The sequence below is a fragment of the Lissotriton vulgaris genome, chromosome 10, assembly GCF_964263255.1.
Source record: "Lissotriton vulgaris chromosome 10, aLisVul1.2, whole genome shotgun sequence".
Lineage (NCBI taxonomy): Eukaryota > Metazoa > Chordata > Amphibia > Caudata > Salamandridae > Lissotriton > Lissotriton vulgaris.
In genome coordinates, this window is record NC_141698.1 from 712,099,094 (window position 1) to 712,122,363 (window position 23,270).

Consider the following 23,270-nt stretch of genomic DNA (forward strand, 5'->3'; position numbering starts at 1 on the left):
TATGTTTAACTTTTAAGTGGTGATATGTCAACAGTGGGGTGTCAGACTATGCTGAGTAGCGGCGTTCATATAATGTGGGGGACGGATCCACAAAACAGTTGCCGCTCAACCAACTCTTGTAGCCACAACACTGGATGAAGCCGTGTCATTGTAGTATAAAGGGGTAGAGACAGCAGGAAGCACTACATGTGCAAACCAAGTCAAACTAAATGGGAACCTAATATCTCAAGGTCGGAACCGAAAGAGGAAGGAAGAATGATTGTGGAGGGGCAGATAAGTCATGAAAGCATGAGCTAATGATAACAACATGCACTGCAGATAACATCACCGAGGAAATGACAGAGAACGCACGATTTATGTTTCATAAAATCAAGCGGAATAAGTCCCATACAATGGAAAAACTACATTTGTCAGAAAACACTTACAAGATGAGGTAGTGTGTCATACCTCCCTGGGGATTATTTACTCTTGTGTTTATTGCCAATGGGTGTCTTTTGCAGCTTTTGCTCTTTACTGCGTCTACATTTAACTTATAAATGCACGTATTTCTTACGGATTTGAACGAGGCAGAGCTGGCCGAGTACCCTCTGTTTCTTAGGCTCTGTCGTTGATGAGATTGGAAAATAAACGTTTGTAGATCTTACCCATCGCTGATTAGTTCGACGCTAGAGACAAATGCTGACATTAACAAACAGTCAGTCCTGCTTTGAAATGCATCTTTTTATTTTTACAGGTGACACAAGCGCTAGTCATTCCTAAATTTTCCCCAGATATGTTAATCCCACCACTTATGCACATTCTGTCTGCTTCTTAAGCGTGCGGTTTCTCCAGCCGCTGTCTTTGCTGCAGAGGTTGGCTGTGGGTCATCGAAGCGAAGGGCAGGGTGAGGAATGTTGTGTGCCTTTCTGTGACCCCTGATGGACCCGAAACAGCTTGCAGCGAAGGGCTTGCCTGCTCCTGCTATTATAATCCCACTATTGTTCTCTTGGCAATAAAAAACAAACAAAAAGAAAGGGCTACGAGGTTAGGAAAAACTTTTTAAAATTCTGGCACACTTCTTTCCTATTGAGATCTACATGTAAATACCATTTGCTCACGAACCCATTTATTAGTCACCCAACGCAAGTGAATGCCCACTTCTCCAATACCTCCTGTAAACTGGTTAACTTTATTTCTTATTCTTGTCTACAACATACAATATGCTCTCCTTCCATAACTCCCTACGTTCAGATTTCTGATTACACATGTGGGGTTCGCTGAAATTACCAGTGTGTTTACTTCTTGCCATCACTGGCAAGTTTCAACAAATCTTTGTAATTTACAACTTGAGTCCGATTTACAATTGAAATGAGTCAGGACTTCAAACCTCAGCGTGCATTTGCTTTCTAAATTTAATCGCAAGACTGGAATATTGTGCCCTTGGTGGCACCGAGTTACATAGTAACCGTAGCGGCTAGACTGCCCTTCCTGTAGATGCTTTCAATTGATTCAGCATTGAAGTAGTTTGCTAGCCAGGCGCGCAACACCCATTGAACTCACCGGGCTTCAGCCCCCCCACCCCCGTCTTGTGTGGCAGAGACAGATCCCGGGCACACACAGAGCCGCACCCAAATATTTCACAGGTCTTTAAAAGACCATTTGAATGTTAACCCCTTGAATGCTCATGACGAGCTGAGCTCGTCATGAGCCACAGCGCTCCGGTGCTCGGCATGCGGGGATAATTCCCTTGCTGTGCTGAGCGTTCCATGGGAACGGGTGTGGCCGTGACGAGCTGAACTCGTCATGAGCACAGGAGCGCCGTGCCTCATGACAAGCTCAGCTCGTCATGAGCATGTGAGCACTGTGCGCGCCCCCCTCCCCCCCAGCACAGCGGGGGAATATCCCCTGCATCGAAGGGGTTAATTAGGCCTTGTAGTTGTTTCACCCCTTCTAAGAGCCCCTGCAGCTCCACTCTGCCTACTGATTGAAGGTTCAGCCCCCCCCCCGAAATTTTTCCTTAGCCCCCCCCCCCCCCCCCCCCCCGAAATTTGGCTCTAGTTGCGCCTCTGTAACGCTAGCTAAATGACTACTAGATTACCATATGGCTCCTTATAGAAAAGGTTAAACCAAAAGAGGAAATCAATAAACCTCTACACGTAAGTAAGAGTCCAGTAATTTAAACCAGGGGGCTCATGTCATCAACAGGACCAAAAATTCCAGATCAGACAATAGGCTTTCAAGCTCAGTGCAAGAAGTGTTCTTAAGCTAAACAAACTAATGTACATCCCGTTGGGTGGATACAGAACTCTGCACTTATCACATGCTGAGAGCCAATATCTTTGAATGCAGCGCTGCAGCCGTTTGATGGCAGATGCTGTTTGTGGGATGTTGGCTCCCTTGAAATGATGCCAAGATCTTAAGAGCCATTAGGCAAAACATGCCATAAGGTCTCCATAATTATTTATTGTTTTCTTGCACTGTTGACAAAGCTTCCACTGAAGGTGGACTGTATGTGTACATCTGCACGCAGCTTTAAGAGGGTCCATGAACCCAAAGACTGTCACAGAGAGGTGCACATCAAGAACAGGACAAGGGCAGTCATACTTGTTTGCAGGGTCAAAATTGAGCTCAGCAGGTATAGTCTTGTCAGATGCGTCTCAGAGTAAAGTACATCACGTATGCAGAGACGTTTGAAAGAGGTTAGGAAGGGCCAATTGCTTGGGAGCTGTTGATTTTGCAATTATGTAACACTGCTCAAATCCCCTTTTTTAAATGTAAAAATGACATTAACATTTATAAGGATCTTGGAATTACTTCTCTGGTGTATGTGGTGAACCTCCTGTATTTATTGCAAGATAAGCTGTAAAAATAGTGTTTAAAAGTAACTTCCTGCATTTGCTTTGTTCACCAGCATCGTTGAATCACAACTAGAATCATACCATTGATTTCTTGTGTGGGGAAGAATGCGTGATCACTGTGAAGATTAATTCGATTTAATATAATCCTCTAAAAACATAATTTTTTGTCCAAAGCTGAAACTCGCATATTAAGGTGGAAGAATGTACTGAGGTGTCAATGAGCCCTCATAATCTTCTAAAATTGTTTGCCTTGGAGGGTGACTAGGTGATATTGGTTTGAACAATGATGAACCTAATCATCCATGTTCCCAAAGGCATGTGATCCGGCCTTTCGACATTTTATAGCTTCCACCTCGCATTTTTAAGGTCTACCCAAGGGCAGAGTTGTAACCGAAGCTGTGTCTAGTTAGAAGCTTGTGTAGTATTTAGGGCATTCAGGAGGCTGCAAAGAGTCACATATGTCATCCTCAGCCCATATAAAGGTTGGTCGGGTAGGAGTAAAGTTGAAGACCTATTTACATGTCCACAATTGCTCAATTAGTTGGTGAATTATTAAACTGGTTCTATTGTCAGTTTGAATGTATCCTTCGGAAAGTTAGGAGCATGGAAATATTTAAATGGGAGAGGTGTGGCGCAGCAGGCAGAGCGGCTGACTCCAGAGTGAGGGGCTCACGGTTCGATCCCGCGTGGCAGCTCAGCTCGGCACCACGTGACTCCGGGCAATAACTCACGTAATCTCCCCGACGGCCCCCAGCGCCTTGAAACCTTAAGGGGTGATATGTTTGTGCTTTATACTTATGGATTAATATTATAACCAAACCAGAGTTTTCAGAAATAATATGTCAATCAAATAAAATGACAGATTTGCATCCTAATTTAGATAGTGTGGTAACGATACCAACATCATTTTTGAGTGCTTTTTTTTCTAAAGCGATTATCAACTTTTTTTTAATTCAGTTACCAAAATCAGTCAATTAGTTCCTAACCTGAAGTCACAGTGTGACTATTACACAAGCGAAAGTGTCAAAAGATTCCCAAAAATGAAGTGGTGATCCCTCCTACTTCTAGCAGATCTCTTCGAATATGCACATTGCATCCCTCCGAATGTCACAGCGATTGGTCCAAGCTCCAATTGGTAAATGAAGGTAGTCAAACACTGGCTGCCAAGTCTATGCCACGTGAATAGACGTAGAGGACACACTGGCATGAATCGGAGTGACAGTGACTGGGTAAGCCTGGCTGCAACCGCTGTCACTAGGCCGCAGTGAGCACAGGCTAATTGCCATTTTGTTCCTGTACAGCAGGCAAAAATCCCATTTTGCTGCACCAAGGTGAATCCCATTGACAACTCTCCATGACAGGAAATGATTCTTTTTGCGGGCACCTTTCTCTGCGAAGACTATTAGCAGATACACCTATCGATTTGCGCAGCTGTGCGTGGAGTGGCCTGACAGCTCCCTCTTTTTGGCCGATGCTTCGAGCTGGAAGTTGTTGTGTTTAGAATGTGGTTTTACAATCAATGTCTAGAGCTGGGCGCGCGGAGGCAGGCGCCTGACTAGCATTCCAAATTAAGGACTTAGAAGCGAAGGGGGAAAAAAATAATCCACTCCAATGATTTCAAATCAGCCTGCGCACGGCCCCGCGCGTAATCACCTCCAGAGGAGTAGCTCCTTGAGAGCAGGAGAGGCGCGGTTCACTCCAGAGCCCTGACACCACGCTTGCTCCGTCTCCTGAAAGGGGGCAGGGGCGCCTGAAGAGCCCTTCAGCCTGGAAACGAATGAGGACATGACCCGTGCAGGAGCGCACTTCACAATCACTGGCGCTGGTGAGGCCCTTGAGCGCGCGCGAGCCTTTTGACTGATTTTCGGCTGCTCGCGTCCTGTGGCGCAGGAGGTTTCCTTCCTTCCCACCCAATGTCTTCCACTGTCTGGGAGCACAAAATCGCTCATCGCGGCTCTTAGGGGGGCGCTCCAGATTTCGCTTTCTTTAACAATTTCCCGGCCTAGAAAATGGGCCACTTTGCCGCAGTTCATTCCCGGACACGCCGAATTTCAATTTTCAGTGCTCGCTGCCTAACTGATTTCACAACACGGGGCCGCGGTTGGCGGTAGCTTCTTCCCGTTGTAAAATGGCCCATAATGCTGGATTGCATTACATCTGCTCGCGCTGGCGCAGGCGGGCTTCGCTTGCTGATCCATTTGCCCGACTTGTAAAACCCAAAACAGTACAGTGAGTGTTTGTGAGGAGCCTGAACCATCAGCAATAAGGAAAAGCGAGTGACACAGAAAGTTTGCATGCAAGGAAAAGAAAATGTATTTAAGTTGAACATGTGGGTGGGTCATCTTGGTCCTACTAACACTTCTTCCAGTGTTGTGGAAAACTAGGGCATATTGACGCCAAGAGCTCCTTTCACTCTGACCCTCTCATTTGCTCGTACACTTTGTCTCCAATATTAGTAAAACCTGCATATGACACTGAAGGGAAACCCTGTTGTGCATCAGGCTTCCTGGCGATGCAGAGACTGTTCACCATAACAGTGCGGGGGTGTCGCCCAACACTCTTTTAATGTGTCCAGTGGGATTCCCAACCCTTGTGGGTGGCCTGGGAGTAACAGTGAAGGTGGGTACATTATCTGACTGTACCCGCATTGAAGAGGAGGAATTCAAGGCCCCCAGTTTGCACAGAACTCAGGGGTGGAGAAACAGGGTTCATCAACCTGCCATGATGTCTGGCTATACACCAAGGAAACCCCTGCACGATTTAGCGAAAGGACCCGGCTCTGTCCTCTCTTGGGGCTCAGTGCATACTTTCAATCTCCCACATTCCCTCCTTCTACGGGATGCAAAATGTAGACCAAGTCATGATGATATGCATTTGCATAGCATAGGGACCACTTCAGCCCTCAAGCATGTGAAGAGGCAGTAACACCTTTTGGGTATGTCAATATACTAGTCGAGTGTGTGTACTATAATAACCTATCTTACAAATTCCCTCTCACTACCACCTTTAAAAATTGTTTTAAATGTTTTATTCCACCTCCTGGGCCTAGAGGCTTGGCCATAATGGGAATATTCACCATGCTCATTGAGCAAACACTGCCTCACAGGGGGCCCACTTACAAAGCAAAGAAGGATATTCCCAATTTGAACATACCAGCGCCGGAACAGCCATAGAGTTTTCATGTAATACCAGACTGGCATCTGCAATGCAAACGCTTGGAATTATTGCAAAGCTCAGGTCAAGCACATACCCTTTAACAGTCGACACAAACTAAGATAATCTGAATTCATTCTTAGAATATACATATACATTGCACACTATGGTAATGTCCCCGGAGGAAGGAGTGAGGGAGCACTGATAATGGACGAGCACATAATCACATATTAGTAACACATAGTCACTCTTCGGTGACTCAATTTCTTTTGCAACACAGACTTACTTCCTAGCACATAAAGGTTTGCTTTGTGTGCCTTGTCGGATAGAATGTGACCAAGTCTTCTTCAATTACTGTCCAGTGCGCAAGCATCCAACAAAAATTCAATCATGGAAATAAGAAAATATAGTTGGGGCCTTTGTAAATAACCATCAATTTAAAGAAAATACAGTGGGACCTAGCACAATCGAGCAAGATAAATGGAAGACAGTCTACTGACCCTGAAATCTGTGCACCTCAAGCAAGGGAGGTGGAAAAGAAACAACAGCCGTGACTCCACATTTCTTATCCTAATGCATGTAATGCAATATATTTAATGCCAATGGAGAACACATTATGTCATCATAAAAGACGTAACGTCTTCATCAGTAAAATTAAATGTTGTGTAAGTCATATAATGTCTCTACAAATTGCATTACAGATACATTAGTAATTATCATTTCAAGTGGCTCATCCCTGATGGCGTAGTCTTTCTGCATGTTGTGAGTCTTGCTGGGATGTTAGTCAGTGGGAAACTGTCATCCTGTTACCCATGATACAGTCTCTCGGAAATAGAACAATGCACTTTGCAAAGATTAGGAACCAGTGACTTTCATGTCCGGTGTTGCATAGTCATGTAAGCATGGTTAGAGCGGCAGACCCTGATGCAGAGGTCTAGCCCGGGACCAGGGTTCAATTCCCCGCCTCTGCGGGTCTTGGGCTCAAAAATTCCCCGGACCTGATAATTCTCGCCTCAGTGCCTATTCCAATCATGGGTCCCACTCTGCAACTCTGGGCAATAGCTTGCTTAATCTCCACAACGGCCCCCACAACGCTAAGGATGCCTGGCCTCCACCTTGGGGGTGCCCAGGAGTGGACGCCTCACAGGGAAAGCCAGGATGGGTTCCACAGCGGTATTTGTACAAGCGCCTTGAGACCCTTGCGGGTGAGTAGTGCGCTATACAAGTATCAATTTACATTTACATTTACATTTATATATGGCAGAGGTCGTGTGTAATTCGTATATCACATAACAAGGTGCAAATATTATTAGTATGTGCCTGCACACCAGCGCCCTGACACTTTGCACCTCTGCCAAATGGTGTGCCTGAGTCTCCGTCCATTTTTCACAGCCGTAAGGCCACCTTGGGATTGGGTAGAATCAGCGTAGCACCCCTTTAAGAGATTTTTTTGGTCCACCACAATGTAAATGATAAGAGGGGATAAGCTGGAACAGGGCCGGTGGTGCACTGGCCAGCTATTATTATCAGGGCAGGCACATGGGCGGCACTTGGGATACCCTCGTGGAACACGTGGAGCACAGGGACACAGAGTGTCCTGCAAAAAAATGTGCAGCCATCAAGGAAACAGTAAACTATCTCCTCTGCTGGGACCACATATGTACAGTACTAGAGAGAATAATGTGTGTGGCAACTGACATACAATATAACTGTCCTCTAAATAAGTCAAACACAACACGTCTATGTTTCGGATTTTGTCACCTCAAAAGCTATGCACCATGCAACATATGAGTTTATACAAAAGTCACCTGACAACTCACGCCGTCTCCTCCAAATGCTCTTCCTAGGGCGTCTCTGCGTGCCAATTAACGTCATTGGGCATGTTTCAGCTTGTTTGGCAGCCGACTTTTCGCTGATATTTTTCGGTGGAATTTGCCCTTAACTTATTTTCCTTTAGCACTGAATTAACGTTCCTCTCACGGAGAATCTTGCTCTGAAGATGCTTCCCTTAGACTGATTACACTCTGCTGATAAGTTATTCCTTTAACAGGATGCTACCTTTTCTAGAGACTGGTGAGGTTTCCCATGTCTGAAATGTTACTAAAATCATTATTTGTGTTCTGGTAGTATTGGTACTATGTAAACTACATCTTAATCCATGAAAATGGTATGATTTGAACATAAAGGAAACCAGTAAAAAAAAGATGATCGGGGTATGTCGTGTCACAAGGCACCGTGTAGACTAAGCTGATCATGGCATGGTTATGCTTCCCTTGTGACATTACATCTGATATTGCCCTTGCCTTCACACACCCTCAGAATTTGGGCATCCTCAGCAGCTCTAAATATGTAAAAAAAAAAGGTGCTCCTCGTCGCACCACCACAAATGAAGCCATTTAGGAGCAACTCTTGATTTTTCTGTTGTATTTGTACTGAACCTGCTGCCATTGCATCATAAAGCCAATCAAATGAAGTTTCACTATTTGTCTAAACGTCTTCCTTCTCTGTGCTGCCTGGAGGGTCTATTGCAGAAGCCCAAGCCCACCAAAAGTGACAAATCACGATTTTAAGACCAGACATGCTATGGTTTCAAGGTCTGTGCTCCCAAGAGCAGTTCATACTCACGGGTGCATGTCAACCAGTACCAATTGGGCCAGTAATAGGGCTAGGGCTTCATTTAAATGAGCAGAGACCAGTGCAAGGCGGCCCTTGAAAGAAAGTTGCCTAAAATTTTATGAATCCAAATATTACCTTAAGCGAGGGTCTACTTTGGGATCTACTTTCCTTATTTTGCTGTGTTGCACCTTCTGGGCCATTGTAGTTGTTATTATTGAATCCAAAATATCTACGGGTCACAATCTAGTAATGTTGTCCGTACTAGATGAGCTCAGATGCATGGCTGACGGTAAAAAGCCAAGCGCCCTGATATTATTAGATCTTTCAGCGGCGTTTGATACTGTCAGCCATGCACTGCTCTTAGGCAGATTGGCTAGGTTCGGGATAGGAGAGCAAGCCTTCAAATGGTTAACAGCCTTCTTATCAGGGAGGACGCAGAGGATCCAGTTAGCAGATCAGGTCTCCGATGTGGGCACCTTAGCTTGTGGAGTCCCGCAGGGTTCTGCGCTTTCTCCACTCCTATTTAATCTTTATTTACAACCGTTGATAGAGTCCCTGGCAAACATGAACTGTAAAGTTTTTAACTATGCCGATGATACTCAGCTGCTGCTGAGTATCGACAACACACCATCGGCTCAGTCCACGGCCCAAGACATATTACGTTTTACAGTAAACTGGATGTCGTCCAATTTATTGAAAATCAATCCAGACAAAACGGAAGTTCTCGTAGTTTCAACCTCCACTTCCCCCTGGAATGATCTGTTTTGGCCACAAGAACTTGGACCTACCCCAAAACCGTGCCCTTGTGTCAAGAGCCTCGGTATGAAAATCGATCAGGAACTCTCGATGACTAACCAAGTGTCCGCTGTAGTTGGTTCTTGTACCAATTTGATCAGGCAACTGCGTAAGCTCGTCCCCCTACTCTCAAGGAATATGCTTCGAACCATTGTCTCAGCCACAATAGTGTCCAGAATCGACTACGGCAATGTATTATACCTTGGCCTCCCAAAAAACTCAGCCAATCGTCTTCAGGTCATTCAGAACGACGCAGCACGCTTGATATTTGGAGTGCCGAGGCGGACTCATGCCTCCTCTTTGCTCCATAGGCTACATTGGCTGCCAATAGCACAAAGAGTCGAATTCAAGAGTTTGTGCATCTGCCACAAAGCAATCCACGGACAGGCGCCAGCCTATATAAAAGATAGGCTTGAAATATATGAACCCAAGCGCGCCCTACGATCATCCGGTTCTTTTTTGCTATCTTGCCCACGCTTTAAGCTGGCAACAAAAGGAGGCAGATCCTTTTCAGTTCAGGCTCCTATCATTTGGAATAAGCTACCGGAGGCGCTTCGCAGAGAATCCAACCTTCTCCACTTTAGGAAGTCCCTGAAGACTTTACTTTTTAAAGATGCATTTACATCTCAGTAGTCGGTTACTAGCTTCAGACACTTCTATTCTCTCATCTTGTTTCTTGTTGCTGTACTTGGTCAGTAGCGCTTTGAGACCTGTCGGTGAGTTGGCGCGATACAAAACCCAGTTACAAATTACAAATTACAAATTACTTCTATCTCGAGGGACAACATATCAACAGGTAAGTGCACAGAGGGAGGTAAGGATTTACCATTCTTTACTCCACATTTATGTACCGTGAAGACATTTATGTATCACCAAGGTATGTATATTTGGAGTTATGTATAGAAAATGTATAGAAACGTACCTTTCGATACTTGGTCCCTCATATTTGTAGTCATGATATTGTAACCGTTGATATTTTGGTTTCAATATTCCAAGCATACACCCTTCTGAGCATGTACTGAGCGGCATTGTCAACCTCCCGGAGTCATTTCATCCCGATATTGCTTGCTCTCTTGCCTTCTGACTTTTCCTAAAGACATCCTCCTGACTCACTACTTTGTTCATTCTAGGTCGACTTGGGGCTTCTTCGATTTGTCTCTGGAATTGGAACCCAGGGGGCCATCTCTAAAGAAACCAGGAGAAAATACTATGTTAAATCTTACAAAGTGGACATCAGCTCCAACGGCGAAGACTGGATAACATTAAAAGACGGGAGCAAACATATTGTAAGTGTTCAGCTATTTCAAAGTGATTATACTGTTTTTATTTGTTGTGACTCATTTTGCTAGTCAATGAAAGCTGTCATTAGGATCAAATAAAGGCACTGGTTATCTTGGAACTATCATTTCTGTTAATTATACAATAACAAAATATGTTATGTTATAATAAGTTATGTGTATTTATAAAGCGCACCATCAGCCACAAGGGTATCCTGGCACTGAGCAGGTGTGTGTGCTTAGCCCTGCCTATGGTAGGTTGTTTAATTGAAAAGCTAGGTCTTCAGCTTCTTGCGGAATTCAAGAAGAGAGGAGGCGCTATGATGTGGAGTGGGAGGTCGTTCCCTCTTTAGGAGCAATATAAGAGAATGCCCCTTATCCTGATCTGGTTCTGTGTATGCATGGGACATGTGCGAGTAGGAGTCCTGCGGAGCAGAGGTGTCTGGTTGGTTGGTGGTAGGAGATGCAACTGTTCAGGTAGGTGGGGCCTGAGTTGTGTAGTGCCTTGAACGTGCATGTTAGGAATTTAAATTGAGCGTGTTTCTGTATTGGGAGTGAGTGTAGTTCCCTGAGGTGGAGTGTGATGTAGGTTCTGTGTGGGAGGTTGAGGATGAATCTGACTGGCGAGTCCTGGATGGTTTGTAGTCTTCTAGTGACTTGAATGGTGATCCTGGCATAGAGGGTGTTCCCATTGTTCAATTTGCTGGTGACTAGGACATGAGTGACAGTTTTTCTATGGTATGCTTGTGAGCCATTTGAAGATTTAATATGCACACCTTTTAGCCAAGGAATACTCTTGAAAATAGGGTATACAATAGGAGACGGGTCTTACATTAGAAATTGTTTGTTCACTGAAAGGGTAGAAGGTAGATGGAAGCATCACAGAGCAAAGGGGATGTGGACTGAAATAGTAATTAATTCAGAGGGCCCTTGACAGGAGTAGGACAGCAGAATAGTGGAACTGAGATATCAAAGGCAAAGCTGGATACTCTTTAGGATCTGTGGTTGGAAAAAATGTGGGACTAGACAGACCTGTCAGCCCTTATCTGCCATAAAGGAGAATTTAAGATATATCAGTGGCCTAATGCATCTATTGTAATGGCCTATTTGTGACCAGAAGCTCACATATTCCAATTCTGGTTGATCTACTCAGCCTTTTATTCTTCGGATATCGATATAAAAAGTACCAGTGAGTTGGGTAAAAATCAACATCTGTTGCCAGTGCATAGACAGCAGGCAGTCCCTAAGGTGTGCTATATTACTTGAACCAAATATTTATCATCATGAAATCCATGGTCCTATTATGTCTCTTTGGCTGAAGATCAGTTTACATCATCAGAATCATGCTCCTGTTAGTGAGTTTGCTATCCACTGTACACACCCCTCCCTGGATTTGGGGATACCAGATCTGAAATGGGTGACTCTATCGCAATAGCTTCTGGTCATCCCTAGCACTCTAAAAGGTCAACACAAATCAATTGTACTGTATTTTGATATGCATTGCCAGAGTTAGGGAAATGCATTATACCGGCTGCAACCAACTACAATGACAGAATATGTTGTTCTTCTCAATTTAGATCCTGAAAAAGGTTATAGAGAATTTGAAAATACTTACATTTTCCTTCCCTGTGGGACACAGCGGCTCATTTTGTTATTCATAGGCTTTAGAGCACCAAAAAAACAAGACAGTGGCTGGAGGAGTCTGGTCCAGAGCCCACTCCTTGAGTTTTAGTTACAAGACGTCTGTCTGGCAGGCATCTGAAAAGCTGTCAAGCCAAACTTGAAACTGCAACTTTTTATGTTATGAAGTGCAAGATTACAAATTCATGTCAGAGACTTAGAGAATCCATGGGCCTTGTTCAGCCTGCAGCCGAGAGATCCATCTCTCTAAAGTCTGCAGAATTAAATCTTTGAAGAAACTGCCATTAATTGGCTTGTTTTGAAAACATTCTCTTGCTGGAGGTCTTCGACATTTTCAGTCCATACCAAATTTTAGACAGATGTCATCCAAAAATGTTAAGCCCATGACGGTGATCCCTGAGAATGTTTTCCGGCCCTTTAGCTGCGAAACGCAATGCCTGGCAGCTACAGGTGTTGCAATGAAGGCACTGAAAGGTGGAATTGAGGGGGTGGTGCCTTCCCCTAGGATTTGCAATACAAGCTAGATTTTAATTCTAAGCTTCCTTAGTGAATCTTGATTGAAAAGTGAGATTATACATGGTCTTGCAGCACACTTTGCTCAGCTGCCTAGGAATAAGAAAGCTGCTTATGTTACCAGGTACACACAAACAGAGGTAACTTGCACTTTTGATTAATTTTACACTTTTCAGTATGTTTACTATTTTTCGGTATTTACAAACTGCACTTTTGCTTGTAGCACCATACACTTTAGTAGTACATCCTGCATTACACATAGCCAACCACTGGTACTGCAACACCCTCCCATAGAAATTAATGGATCTAGGGACTTACTACAAAAGTGTGAGTTGCTATAAAAGTGTAAATTATTACAAGAATGCAGTTTGTAAATTTCGAAAAGTTGCAATCTTTCTCAAAAGTGTAAGGTTACTACAAAAGTGCAGTTTGTGAACAACACTTTGTAGTACGTTTGTCAGTACTACTGTAGCGCTACAAAATGCACTACAAAGTGCAGTCTGTGAAACAGGCCCAATGTAGGCAGCCACGAACCACACCGTAGTATAATACATTCCGAACAATGGTTAGCTGTGTCAAGAGAAATAGTTATCCAGGCAAGAACCAGATAAAAAAGTGGATATGTGCATATGAAAATTACCAATTAAAAGGACATTTAGATGTTGAGGCTACGGGCCCTGATTACGAAGTCCCAACCGACACGTTGCACATTGGGAACCAACTAACCTCAGGTCGGCGGGCCCCGCCGCATTATTTGCATGCGACCACACACAGTGCAGTTGAAAACATCTATTTTCTCATGGGAGCTTGTGCGGCAGGTGGAAACCGCCCGCTGCATAAGCTCCCAAACGTCCCTGCACTGTGTGGCAGGCACCTAATGGTGGCGGAAGCCGCAGAGGGACATGTGCCCTGCTATGGGCCCCCAATGTCACTTTCTAACATGGAATGTCTGTCGGAATCCAACATCATAATCACGACAGCGGAAACGACGTCTTTAAGGGATTATGGTGAGTTTACGACTGACCGATGAGCTCCTTGAGCCCATCAGAAAGCATCAGTCGGGTCCTCCGACTGCTGCCTCCGACCACAAGCATTGTAATGCATCGGACAGACTGCAGCAGGTGATGGCTGTCGAATTATAACGGACAAACCGTTGGTTGCGGTCCGGCAGCTATTGTAATTAGGCCCTACGTCTATGAAACAACATCTTAAAAGCCTCAAAATTTGCCAGTTATGGTCGGTGCACACCTCTAAACCCCACCCGTGCACTGCTCACAGCCTCCTACATGACATCACAAAGGACAATGTAAATAGCATTATCAATGGCATTACATCTGACAATAAATTACATCACCAATACCATTGAGCAATGTTTGCATTTACAATGCCCTTGGGCTTCTGGTTTACAATGTGACGGATTCTCCCACTGGCATTGTAGGACATAACTGACAGCAACATTCTGTATGCCCCCTATATATTTATATCTAGACATACTGGGTCTGATAAACAGAGTTAAGCTTACATTTTTGTGTAAGTTTATGATTTTTTGCTATTCACAAAGTAATTTTACTAGTAGTATCTTGACGACTGCGAAGTCTTTGCACATAAAAATGAAGGACAGTCCTATCTTTTTATGTACAGAGATTCCACTGTCATAAAGATCATATTAGTAAAATATCTTTGTGACTATTAAACTGTCAAATTCTGACTCAAAAGTGTAACTTTTCCTTTGTGAATAAGACCATAGTCATCAAGTTATGCTAGTCTTACAGGGCTATGTTTTCCATTTGCACACATCAATAACTGATAAGGCCAGATGTATCAAGCATTTTTCTGGTCACAAACGCCATATTCGCACACTCGGGCGTTTGCGATTGGAAAAATGTATTTTGGTATGCATCATTCCCATGTTACCGGATTGTAATTTGGAATTGTGAATACATACCAATTCGGTATTAGGAGGGGATGTGTTTAGGGTGTCCCTTCGTAATACTGAATCGCAGTAGTATGCAAGAATGTTTAGTGACCGAAATGCGGTCGCTAAGCATTCGCATTTTACCACCGAGTTCAAGTAGGTAGTAACCCATTCGCTAATAGGAAGGGGTCCCAAAGGGACTCCTTCTCCTTTGTGAATGTGGGCGCCAACATTTATTAAGAGCAGGCAGTGGTCCCACAGACCACTGCCTACTCCCAAAAATAAAAAGAAAACTTTTCATTTTTATTTTTTAAATGCAACCCATTTTTTTCTTTTAGGAAAATGGGCTACATTAAAAAAAAGAAAAGATTGCTTTATTTAAAAGCAATCACAGACATGGTGGTCTGCTTACCCCAGCAGGCCTCCATCGCTGTGATGTTAGCGATTCTTAATCGGTCGCAAAGCGCGACCTACCTTATTAGTATTCATGAGCTAGGTCAATTCGCTACCCACTAGGAATCGTTCAGGAATAGCGATTACTTAATTGTGATTCGCTGAGAATCGCAATCAGGTAATCACTTTTCCCAATATTGATACATCCGGCCCATAGTTTTTAGGTAGAAACCTAGCAAATAATTTGCTATTACTTTAGGTTTTCTCTGCAATAAGCAGGTATGTGTTGAATGACCCATTGTTTCCTTAATCTTCCCGGAATCTGACCTACTATGCTAGTCGCAGGACCAGAATTCCTTTAGGTAGTTTTCTATTTTTTGTTTATTTTTGATAGTTCTTTGTGTGCATAAAATCCTCCATTATTTGCATATCTATATCGCCTGTAATTGATGGCTTGAGCAAATCATTATATACACAAACTTCCTACATTTAGACAAGACAGTACATATCTATCTCCCAGAATCCAGTGTGTTCAGTTTTTTTAATTTATTGACGTTCAGCTATGTAGTTTACAGCCATTTCCTAAGCTGATGGTTGTACTCTGTTTATGAGAATTCGTTCTGTCCATGGCATTGCATGGGGTTATTCATTCTTATTTCAAATATTACATATCACATTGAATTTGTGTATTAAAAGGTATAATTGCACATATGATTGCAGCAGTGCACTTCAGAGCAATAAGAAGTATGACAGTGCTCCTACATTGTTCTATTTTTGTTAAACAGAGAATCTTGGCCAGTCAGTGCTCGAGCGTCGCACCTATCAGCTTTCTTTCTAGTAAAATCAAGTGGTATTTTCAGTCTGCTTTCTCGTTATCAGTGACCTTTCAGCTGACATTTAACTCTTTTTCTTGTACATAATGGCCTTATGGGGTGGTTAGAACATAATATCTTGGCTCTAAATTCCAGTTGTCGAAATGGAATCTGTGAACCTTTGGTAAAAGAAGCTCCAAGGCCTCTCTGCCATTTAAATTTATGTATCTTTCTTTATTCTTTTCCTTTTTCATTTCTATTCCCCACTCGCTTCTTTCCTCCATCTGTAATTTCTTCTTCACTCCATCTGATTCTATCTCTATTCGTTGTTTTTTTAGTGTCATATCCATTTGACTATATTTTTTCTCCCCCTCCCCCCCCTATCCTCTCTCTTTCCTCTCTCTTTCCTCTTCCTTCTTACTCTGCTCTCCCTACTTTCAACTTTCAGTATTTCTCTCTCCCCTTTTACAAAGGTTGTGGTTTGGACATAGCAGCGAATATCAGCAATTACTCATTCTCTAAGTGTTCCGAATTTCAGGGGATGAGCTCTGGCACAGGGAGTTACAGTTATGTATCCAATAGCATATGATTTGATCAAGCAGTGAAGCAGGGAGTAAAGCCAAGGAATTCTGATTTTAAGAACTGCATCTGTTGCTTTCTCCGTCTTCTTCTCTCGCACACAAATTAGGTCTTGCTGCAGTGGTCTCGTGCAAAGTTAGGAATTTGTTGTGACATTACTAGAATCTATACATTACCTGGGCAGCGCTACTGAGGTTCTTTTCTAAGGCATGGATTTTATTGTGCCAAGCATAAGATTAAACATGGTGCTGCCTACAGCTGAAAAGTGGTAGCAACATGGCTCCATTTAGCTGAGCCAAAGTAAACTTCTCAAAAGTTTGGTTACACTAACATTACAAAAACAATTAACTCCTTTCCACAGTATGTTATACTGTAGACCTCTCAACGCAAAACACATATATATGTTGCCTGAGCTTCAAGCAGTTTAAAGTACCTTACTTCAATTCTCAAAAGCATGTGCATGGATAATCTCATGCTAATCTCTTATTCTATCTCAAATTACTGTGATACATGTTTTAACTAACTTTATTAAAAGTCAACCTAGGTACACAACCCACACTGCTTTATTTGAGGAGCATCACTTGTAAACGGCGACAGAAGATATAATGTATGCAGCAGGAGAATGCTAGGAGACCTGTAGGATCAGTAACATGGTGAAGGAACATAATCTGAGCTGAATGCTTGATAGAGATGGTGTCTTTTCAGCAACCTATTAAATGCACTAAAATAGGGTAACTACATGTCCTGGATTTGATGAAACAGTCACCGTTTCTCAGCATCTGTCTCAGCAAATTTCAGTAAATTTAGCACATATCCTGGTTTCATATAGGGTCAACTGAACACAGACGCAGGCAAGGCTTCAAGTTGTCCAGTGCCTACTTAGTTAGCAGCTCCTACATGAACAAAATTAAGTTACCACAGATATTACTGTATATAAAAGGTGCATTTATAATACCCAAGTCTCATTATCTCAGTTTTCTGTCATTAAGCACTGCCAATTAAGTGTGCCCCTCGCTTTATGCAGATTGTAGTCAAACGTCTATGTTTGTGAATTGTCTTGGTTTTTATTTTTCTAAATGTGCTCTCACTTGAAATCCATTTTGTAAGAGGAAATCACAGGAGTCGGAGAGATACCCTTTCCTTGTGCAGCTTATTTAAAAGCTGCTAGATTAACAATGCTGTTAGATGCCTTATGGTGTTCCCCACCGAAGGCAAGTCATTTTAAACTAATATTGAAAAAACAAGTCAAATGCTATCTTTGTGTTGAAATTTTTTATTAAGAAAATTATAAATAAATTGCAAAGATAGATACAAATGCAGAGGAAAAAATGAAACATAATATAAATGAGGAAACCATACATTAATTAAGTATAATAAAGAAGGCATAATACAATACATCCTCTGGAATTCATAAGGCAGAAAATGGAAGTGAAAAAGAGAAGAAAAGAGAGAAAGGGAAGAAGGGGGAAGGAGAAAAGAAAAAAAAAAAAAAAAAAAGGAGGGTGGGCCCCAGAGTAACAAACTGGTTATGAAGAGAAAAATGGGAGTAAGAAGAATGGTACGAAACGGAAAAAAGATTTGTGGAAGAGAAATTAAGAAGGAGGAGGAGCCGTAGAAGAAGAAGAAGTAGAGACAGGGTCATTATCCACTGTGGTCTCTTGGAATGGGGACCAAACTTGAAGAAAGATGGAAGCTTGGTCCTGTAGATTATAAATTATACGTTCATAAGAAGCTGTTTGTATCATTGCCACCAACCACTCCTCCTGGGAAAGAGGCAATGAAGACTTCCAATGACGCAGTATACAAATTTTCGCCGTGGCTAAAGCAGTATGGAGGAGACGGGTCTGTGGTTTAGTAAACTTTGAAAGGCCACGAAAGTCATGTAAAATTATATTCGCAGAGGTAAAGGGTAGGGATAGTGGCATAGAATGAGCCAAGGTATTTCGTACAAAGATCCAAAATGATCTGGTACAAGGGCACTCACATATGATGTGCGTTATATCACAACCGGAAGCAGAGCATCTCCAACACAAGGAATGGGAAAGTAGCTTGGCATGATGTAATTTGACCGGGGACCAGTGCCATTCATGTAGAATTTTAAAAATACAAAATTTAAGACGAGCTTCTCGAACACCGCTATCTTATCGGTGTGACCTAGAAGATTGTAACAACACAAAATGGTTGGACTATACTATTGACAAATATTCTGGAAATAACCTGCAGGGTTACTTGCAATATCCTCTGGCAAGACACATGAGGCATAGCTTTATGCAACTTTAATTTTTACTTGTTCCCTTATATGAATCTAGATTTTTTTGGGATCTTTCAATGTTTAAAGATGAATGCTGTTGCTTCTGTATAATACACATGGGCCCAGATGTAGTTCGCCAAAAACCGGTCGGTAACGGCCGATTTTGGCCGTTACCGACCGGTATTTGGGATTTGACATGTAGGTGGCCTTATATTTACAGAATCGGTATATTTACCGATTCTGTAAAATACCGAATCGGTAAATTTACCGAATCGGTAAATCCAGATGTAGGTGGCACTTCAAACAGTGCCACAGGCCATTACCGATTCGTTATTTACCATGTAATACTTTTGCATGGTAAATAACGAATTCCTGTGTACCTGTGCCTTGTGGCACACATACATGTCCTAAGGGCATGTATGTGTGTCACATGGCACACAAGGCAAAATCAGGGGTGCAACAGGGTGTCAAAGTGACACCCTGTTCCCCTTGACAATTCGGTATTTTTACCGAATCGGTATTTACCGATTCGGTAATTGAGATTGATTCCTATGGGCCTCAAGGCCTATAGGAATCAATGGCAATTACCGAATTGGTAAATACTGATTTGTTAATTACCGAATCCTACAGAATCAGTAAAAAATATCGAATTTTTAACTACATCTCATTTACCGAATCTAGAATACCGAATCGGTAAAATTCGGTATTCTAGAGTCGATAAATGAGAATTACCTACATCTAGGCCATGGAGACCTTATTATATATATATTTTTGTCAGTCTTAACAAGCCAAAGTGCATTGCGAATGGCTTGGAATTTATGTTCTCACACATGTTCTTCACAATGCACTTCCAGCTCTGACATTTTCATTAAGGATGACTGTTTATGCTGTCAAGTTTATAGATGCTGATGTTTTACGGTACAAAATTTATATGATCTAACTTTTAATTCTAACTTATTGGCAACTAAGATTTTTTTAGTTTCTGTCTCATTTATAATGGCCATTGGTTCATAGTTTTCTATTTATTTCTGTATGACTTTTTGTTAAGATTTTAATTATTCACCAAAAGATTGTGAGCTGGTCATCCTACAGTAAACTGCGTCAGCTCTTAGGCCCTAGGCAGGCCATGTCATGCTGCCTTTCTCACCATAGACAAATGTATTCTTCCTTTAGATTTAATCCTGACAGGTAAATTATGTTACGTGTCTCGTTGTAGAACAAAGACTCCCTGGTGGCAAATAGCTCAGGACTATTTCCATCAAATCATTTGTGTAAATGGTCCAAAAGCATGATGGAGCAAGCAGATGCCCTAGATTATCACCTTCTGGTTAAACCAGCTCAAGTGCTTTATTGAGGTGATCTCTAATCTGAGCTGATGCAATTTAGATACATTAGGGTATGTTTTAGTGGAGTGTGTTTGCCCAGCCTTTAGTATGCAGTGTGGCAAGGGCATCGTTTGCCAGGACAAGACTCACACTGTCAGCTGAAATCACAAACTGTCTTCATCAATGCTCTGTTTTGCAGTTTACATATTTCAACACTGCCCTTAAGCAGTTAATATGCAGTATTTAGGCAGCATTTAATGCTGGGGTATTGCAATTCGCATGCATCTAATTTTTTTTAATATAATGGAACTGAGGCACTGGTCGGATAAGTGATAGTTTGCGCTATATAAAACTATAAAAAATAAAAATGCATCACAGTACTAGCCCAATCTGATAGGGTGTGATTAAAAAGTAGATCTCCTTGACTATTTAATCATTTGTCTAAATTCTGGTATTTCTTGTTTGTGAAAATCAGTCTCAATGTTACTATTCGATAGTAATGATCCAACATTTTTTCTCCTAAGCGCAGTCTGTTGATTGAAGTTATGTAGTACTGGACCTTGTTAACTTGGTTGCACCTCTGCCCCTCTCCTCATTGGCTAGGGCTTTAGCTCTGACAAACATGCCCTTTAGCTTCTGAATCATGCCTAAAAATTGCCCATCGGTGGAGAACCATTCGTTTTCGAAAAAAGCATGAACATCTTTTAATTAAAAAAATTAATTTGTGTGGCATCAAAGCTAAATTTATATCATACTTTTGCAGGATCAGTCGACATGGAACTTGCTGACTAAAATCATCAGACAGTAATGCAAGCACTAAGCTGTTGCTGAAACAGAGTCTCTGGCTCAGCTGTCCGAAGGTCAGCTTTTCCACCCACGGGTGGCACGAGTAATTCAATGCACCAACACTTAAATGTGAAAGACTGGTTTTTGTAGCACCGTAGTACTTCACCCAATACATAGTAGAAGAGGCGTCAATAGTTTTGGGTTACTAACAGTCCCTAAACAAAGGATACAAAGACACTGTGGTGATTGAAAACAAACTTTTGACGTTCTCTTCAATCACACACAACTAGAAACTCAGAAAAAGAGCACAAGAATTTTATGAGAACTTAATAAATGCAAGAAACTCTGCATATCTTCCTGCAGAAAGCACACACGTCTTGATTATGTATGAAACCATTTCCGGTCTCTCATTGACCATGTTTCTTGACTTTGTTTTTCTTCCACAGGTATTTCATGGAAACAGTAACCCAACTGATGTTGTGTTCCGCTCCTTCCCGAAACCTGTCCTTACTCGCTTTGTTCGCCTTAGACCTGTCACTTGGGAGTCCGGTATCTCCCTGAGATTTGAGGTCTATGGCTGCAAAATTACAGGTTAGTATTTGTAAAATGTTCAGGCAAATACCCATGTAATCCATGCCTTGTTTAAAAACTCAGCCTATCACTGTTTGGGATAGTGCAAGTCAGTCACTTTGTGAGGAGACATATGAAGGGCGGGACTGGCCGTAGTGGGCACCAGGCGATTCCCTAGTGGGCCGCCAGGTTGGGGCCCGGTTTTGGCATCCTGGGGGGGGCATTTTTGTTACTGGGGTCGGGAATATCGGCTCCCTGTAACAAAATCGTCCGAAACCGGCCCTAGCAAACAGTTCGGCCGCACCCACTACCCCCCAGGGGGCCTACCCAGCTGTTTGCCATGCCCGGTTTCGGTTCCCAGTCCGGCTCTGGACATATGCCCTGAACAGAACTGAGGTTCATTGACAATGTTTAGACATAAACACTGTCTCTTGTGTGAAAGTCCTATATTATGACCAAAAGATTGCGTTTGTTTCTTATTAATCATAATCTGAACTCCCATAGAGGCAGGACACTTACTGGGTCTTCGAGACCCATGAGGTAACAATGGATACTACAATACCTGCTCCCGGCTTTGGGTATACTCTTGCACCCAAATATTATCTAATGGGGAATAATGCAAGCAACTGGTGTATGCGTACATTTTCCTTATGTTATTACCCTATTTTTTACGTTTTGCACTAGCTATTACCACCAGTTACACGTTGATAGTTACTTTCTATGCAAAAATGAGAGCACACTCAGTTAGCGGTGGCCTCTTAAATAGAGCAGTTGCTTGAACATGTTGAAATGCTATTTGCTCCAATTTTAGCTCTTACTGACCGGTCTAAAAATACCATTATTGACTTACACAATGAAACTATAAAAATGTCAGAAGATACATCACTAGGGATTTTTAAAGCTTCTCCGATTTGTAGCAGAGGGCTCTGCTAACAAAATAATGTGTTTACATTCTCAGAATACCGCTTGTAAAATAAAAACATTACCAGCCTGTTAGGATTTTGATAATTGTTTATATATGTTGTTTCACAAATATGTTGTTTAAGATTATTAGAAACTAGCAGAGCTTTATTTTGTGCATCCCCAAAAGAAAATGTATTTTATTTTGTGTATGGTGTCTCTAAATTAGACAAAGAGCGCTACCATGTGGCAGCTGTCATAAGTGCTGTTGAAAATTAAGTGCTGCTGCCGAGCACCACAAACCACTGGCTCAAATTAACCACTGTTTGGGAGGGATTTAAGAGCAAAGATGCTCAAGTTTGACTTATACCAGGAAACTAAAAGGCATTGTGAGTAAGGCTGGTAAGGACCCAACACTACATACTAAATTATACCTTCAAATGAATGAATGAAAACCACTTTTGCAGCCCACTAATAGGATGTCCCTTAAAGTTAAACAGGTAAATAGTTATTCATAAACAGGCCAGTCTCAAGGTTTCTAAAAAAAGAAGAATTATCTGTAATACCTCAAAGTCATTGTAACTTCTCTGTCTTACTAGTGAGTCGGGGTTGTCATGCTATTTTTTTTCCAATTTTGATTACTTTTATCAAATCAATTTTATAAACAGAATTTCTACTTCTCCTTAAATCTCTATTTTGCTATCTACAGAAACAGATTAGTGTGCATTCTTCTCCCCAGTTTTTTGCGAACTATTCAGGCTGAGACCTTGTTTCACTGATGTACACTTTTTGGCGGATTTGCGTATATTTTAGTACCGCTTAAACACTATTTCCTCATGTTTATCACAGCCATTTAATACTTTCAAACCGTCATATTCCTTCTATGCATTCAAATTATTTTATAATG

The 23,270-nt window shown here is 42.2% G+C and overlaps 1 protein-coding gene across 2 annotated transcripts in view; it reads left to right on the top strand.

Moving 5' to 3' along the window:
• NRP1 (neuropilin 1) overlaps positions 1 to 23,270 on the top strand; it is a 229,333-nt gene that overhangs the window by 162,030 nt on the left and 44,033 nt on the right. For both annotated transcript variants that reach the window (XM_086941540.1, XM_086941541.1), the window contains exons 8-9: positions 10,532 to 10,687; positions 21,340 to 21,484. In XM_086941540.1, the coding sequence (XP_086797666.1) occupies positions 10,532 to 10,687; positions 21,340 to 21,484 (301 nt within the window). The remainder of the gene's footprint in view (positions 1 to 10,531; positions 10,688 to 21,339; positions 21,485 to 23,270) is intronic.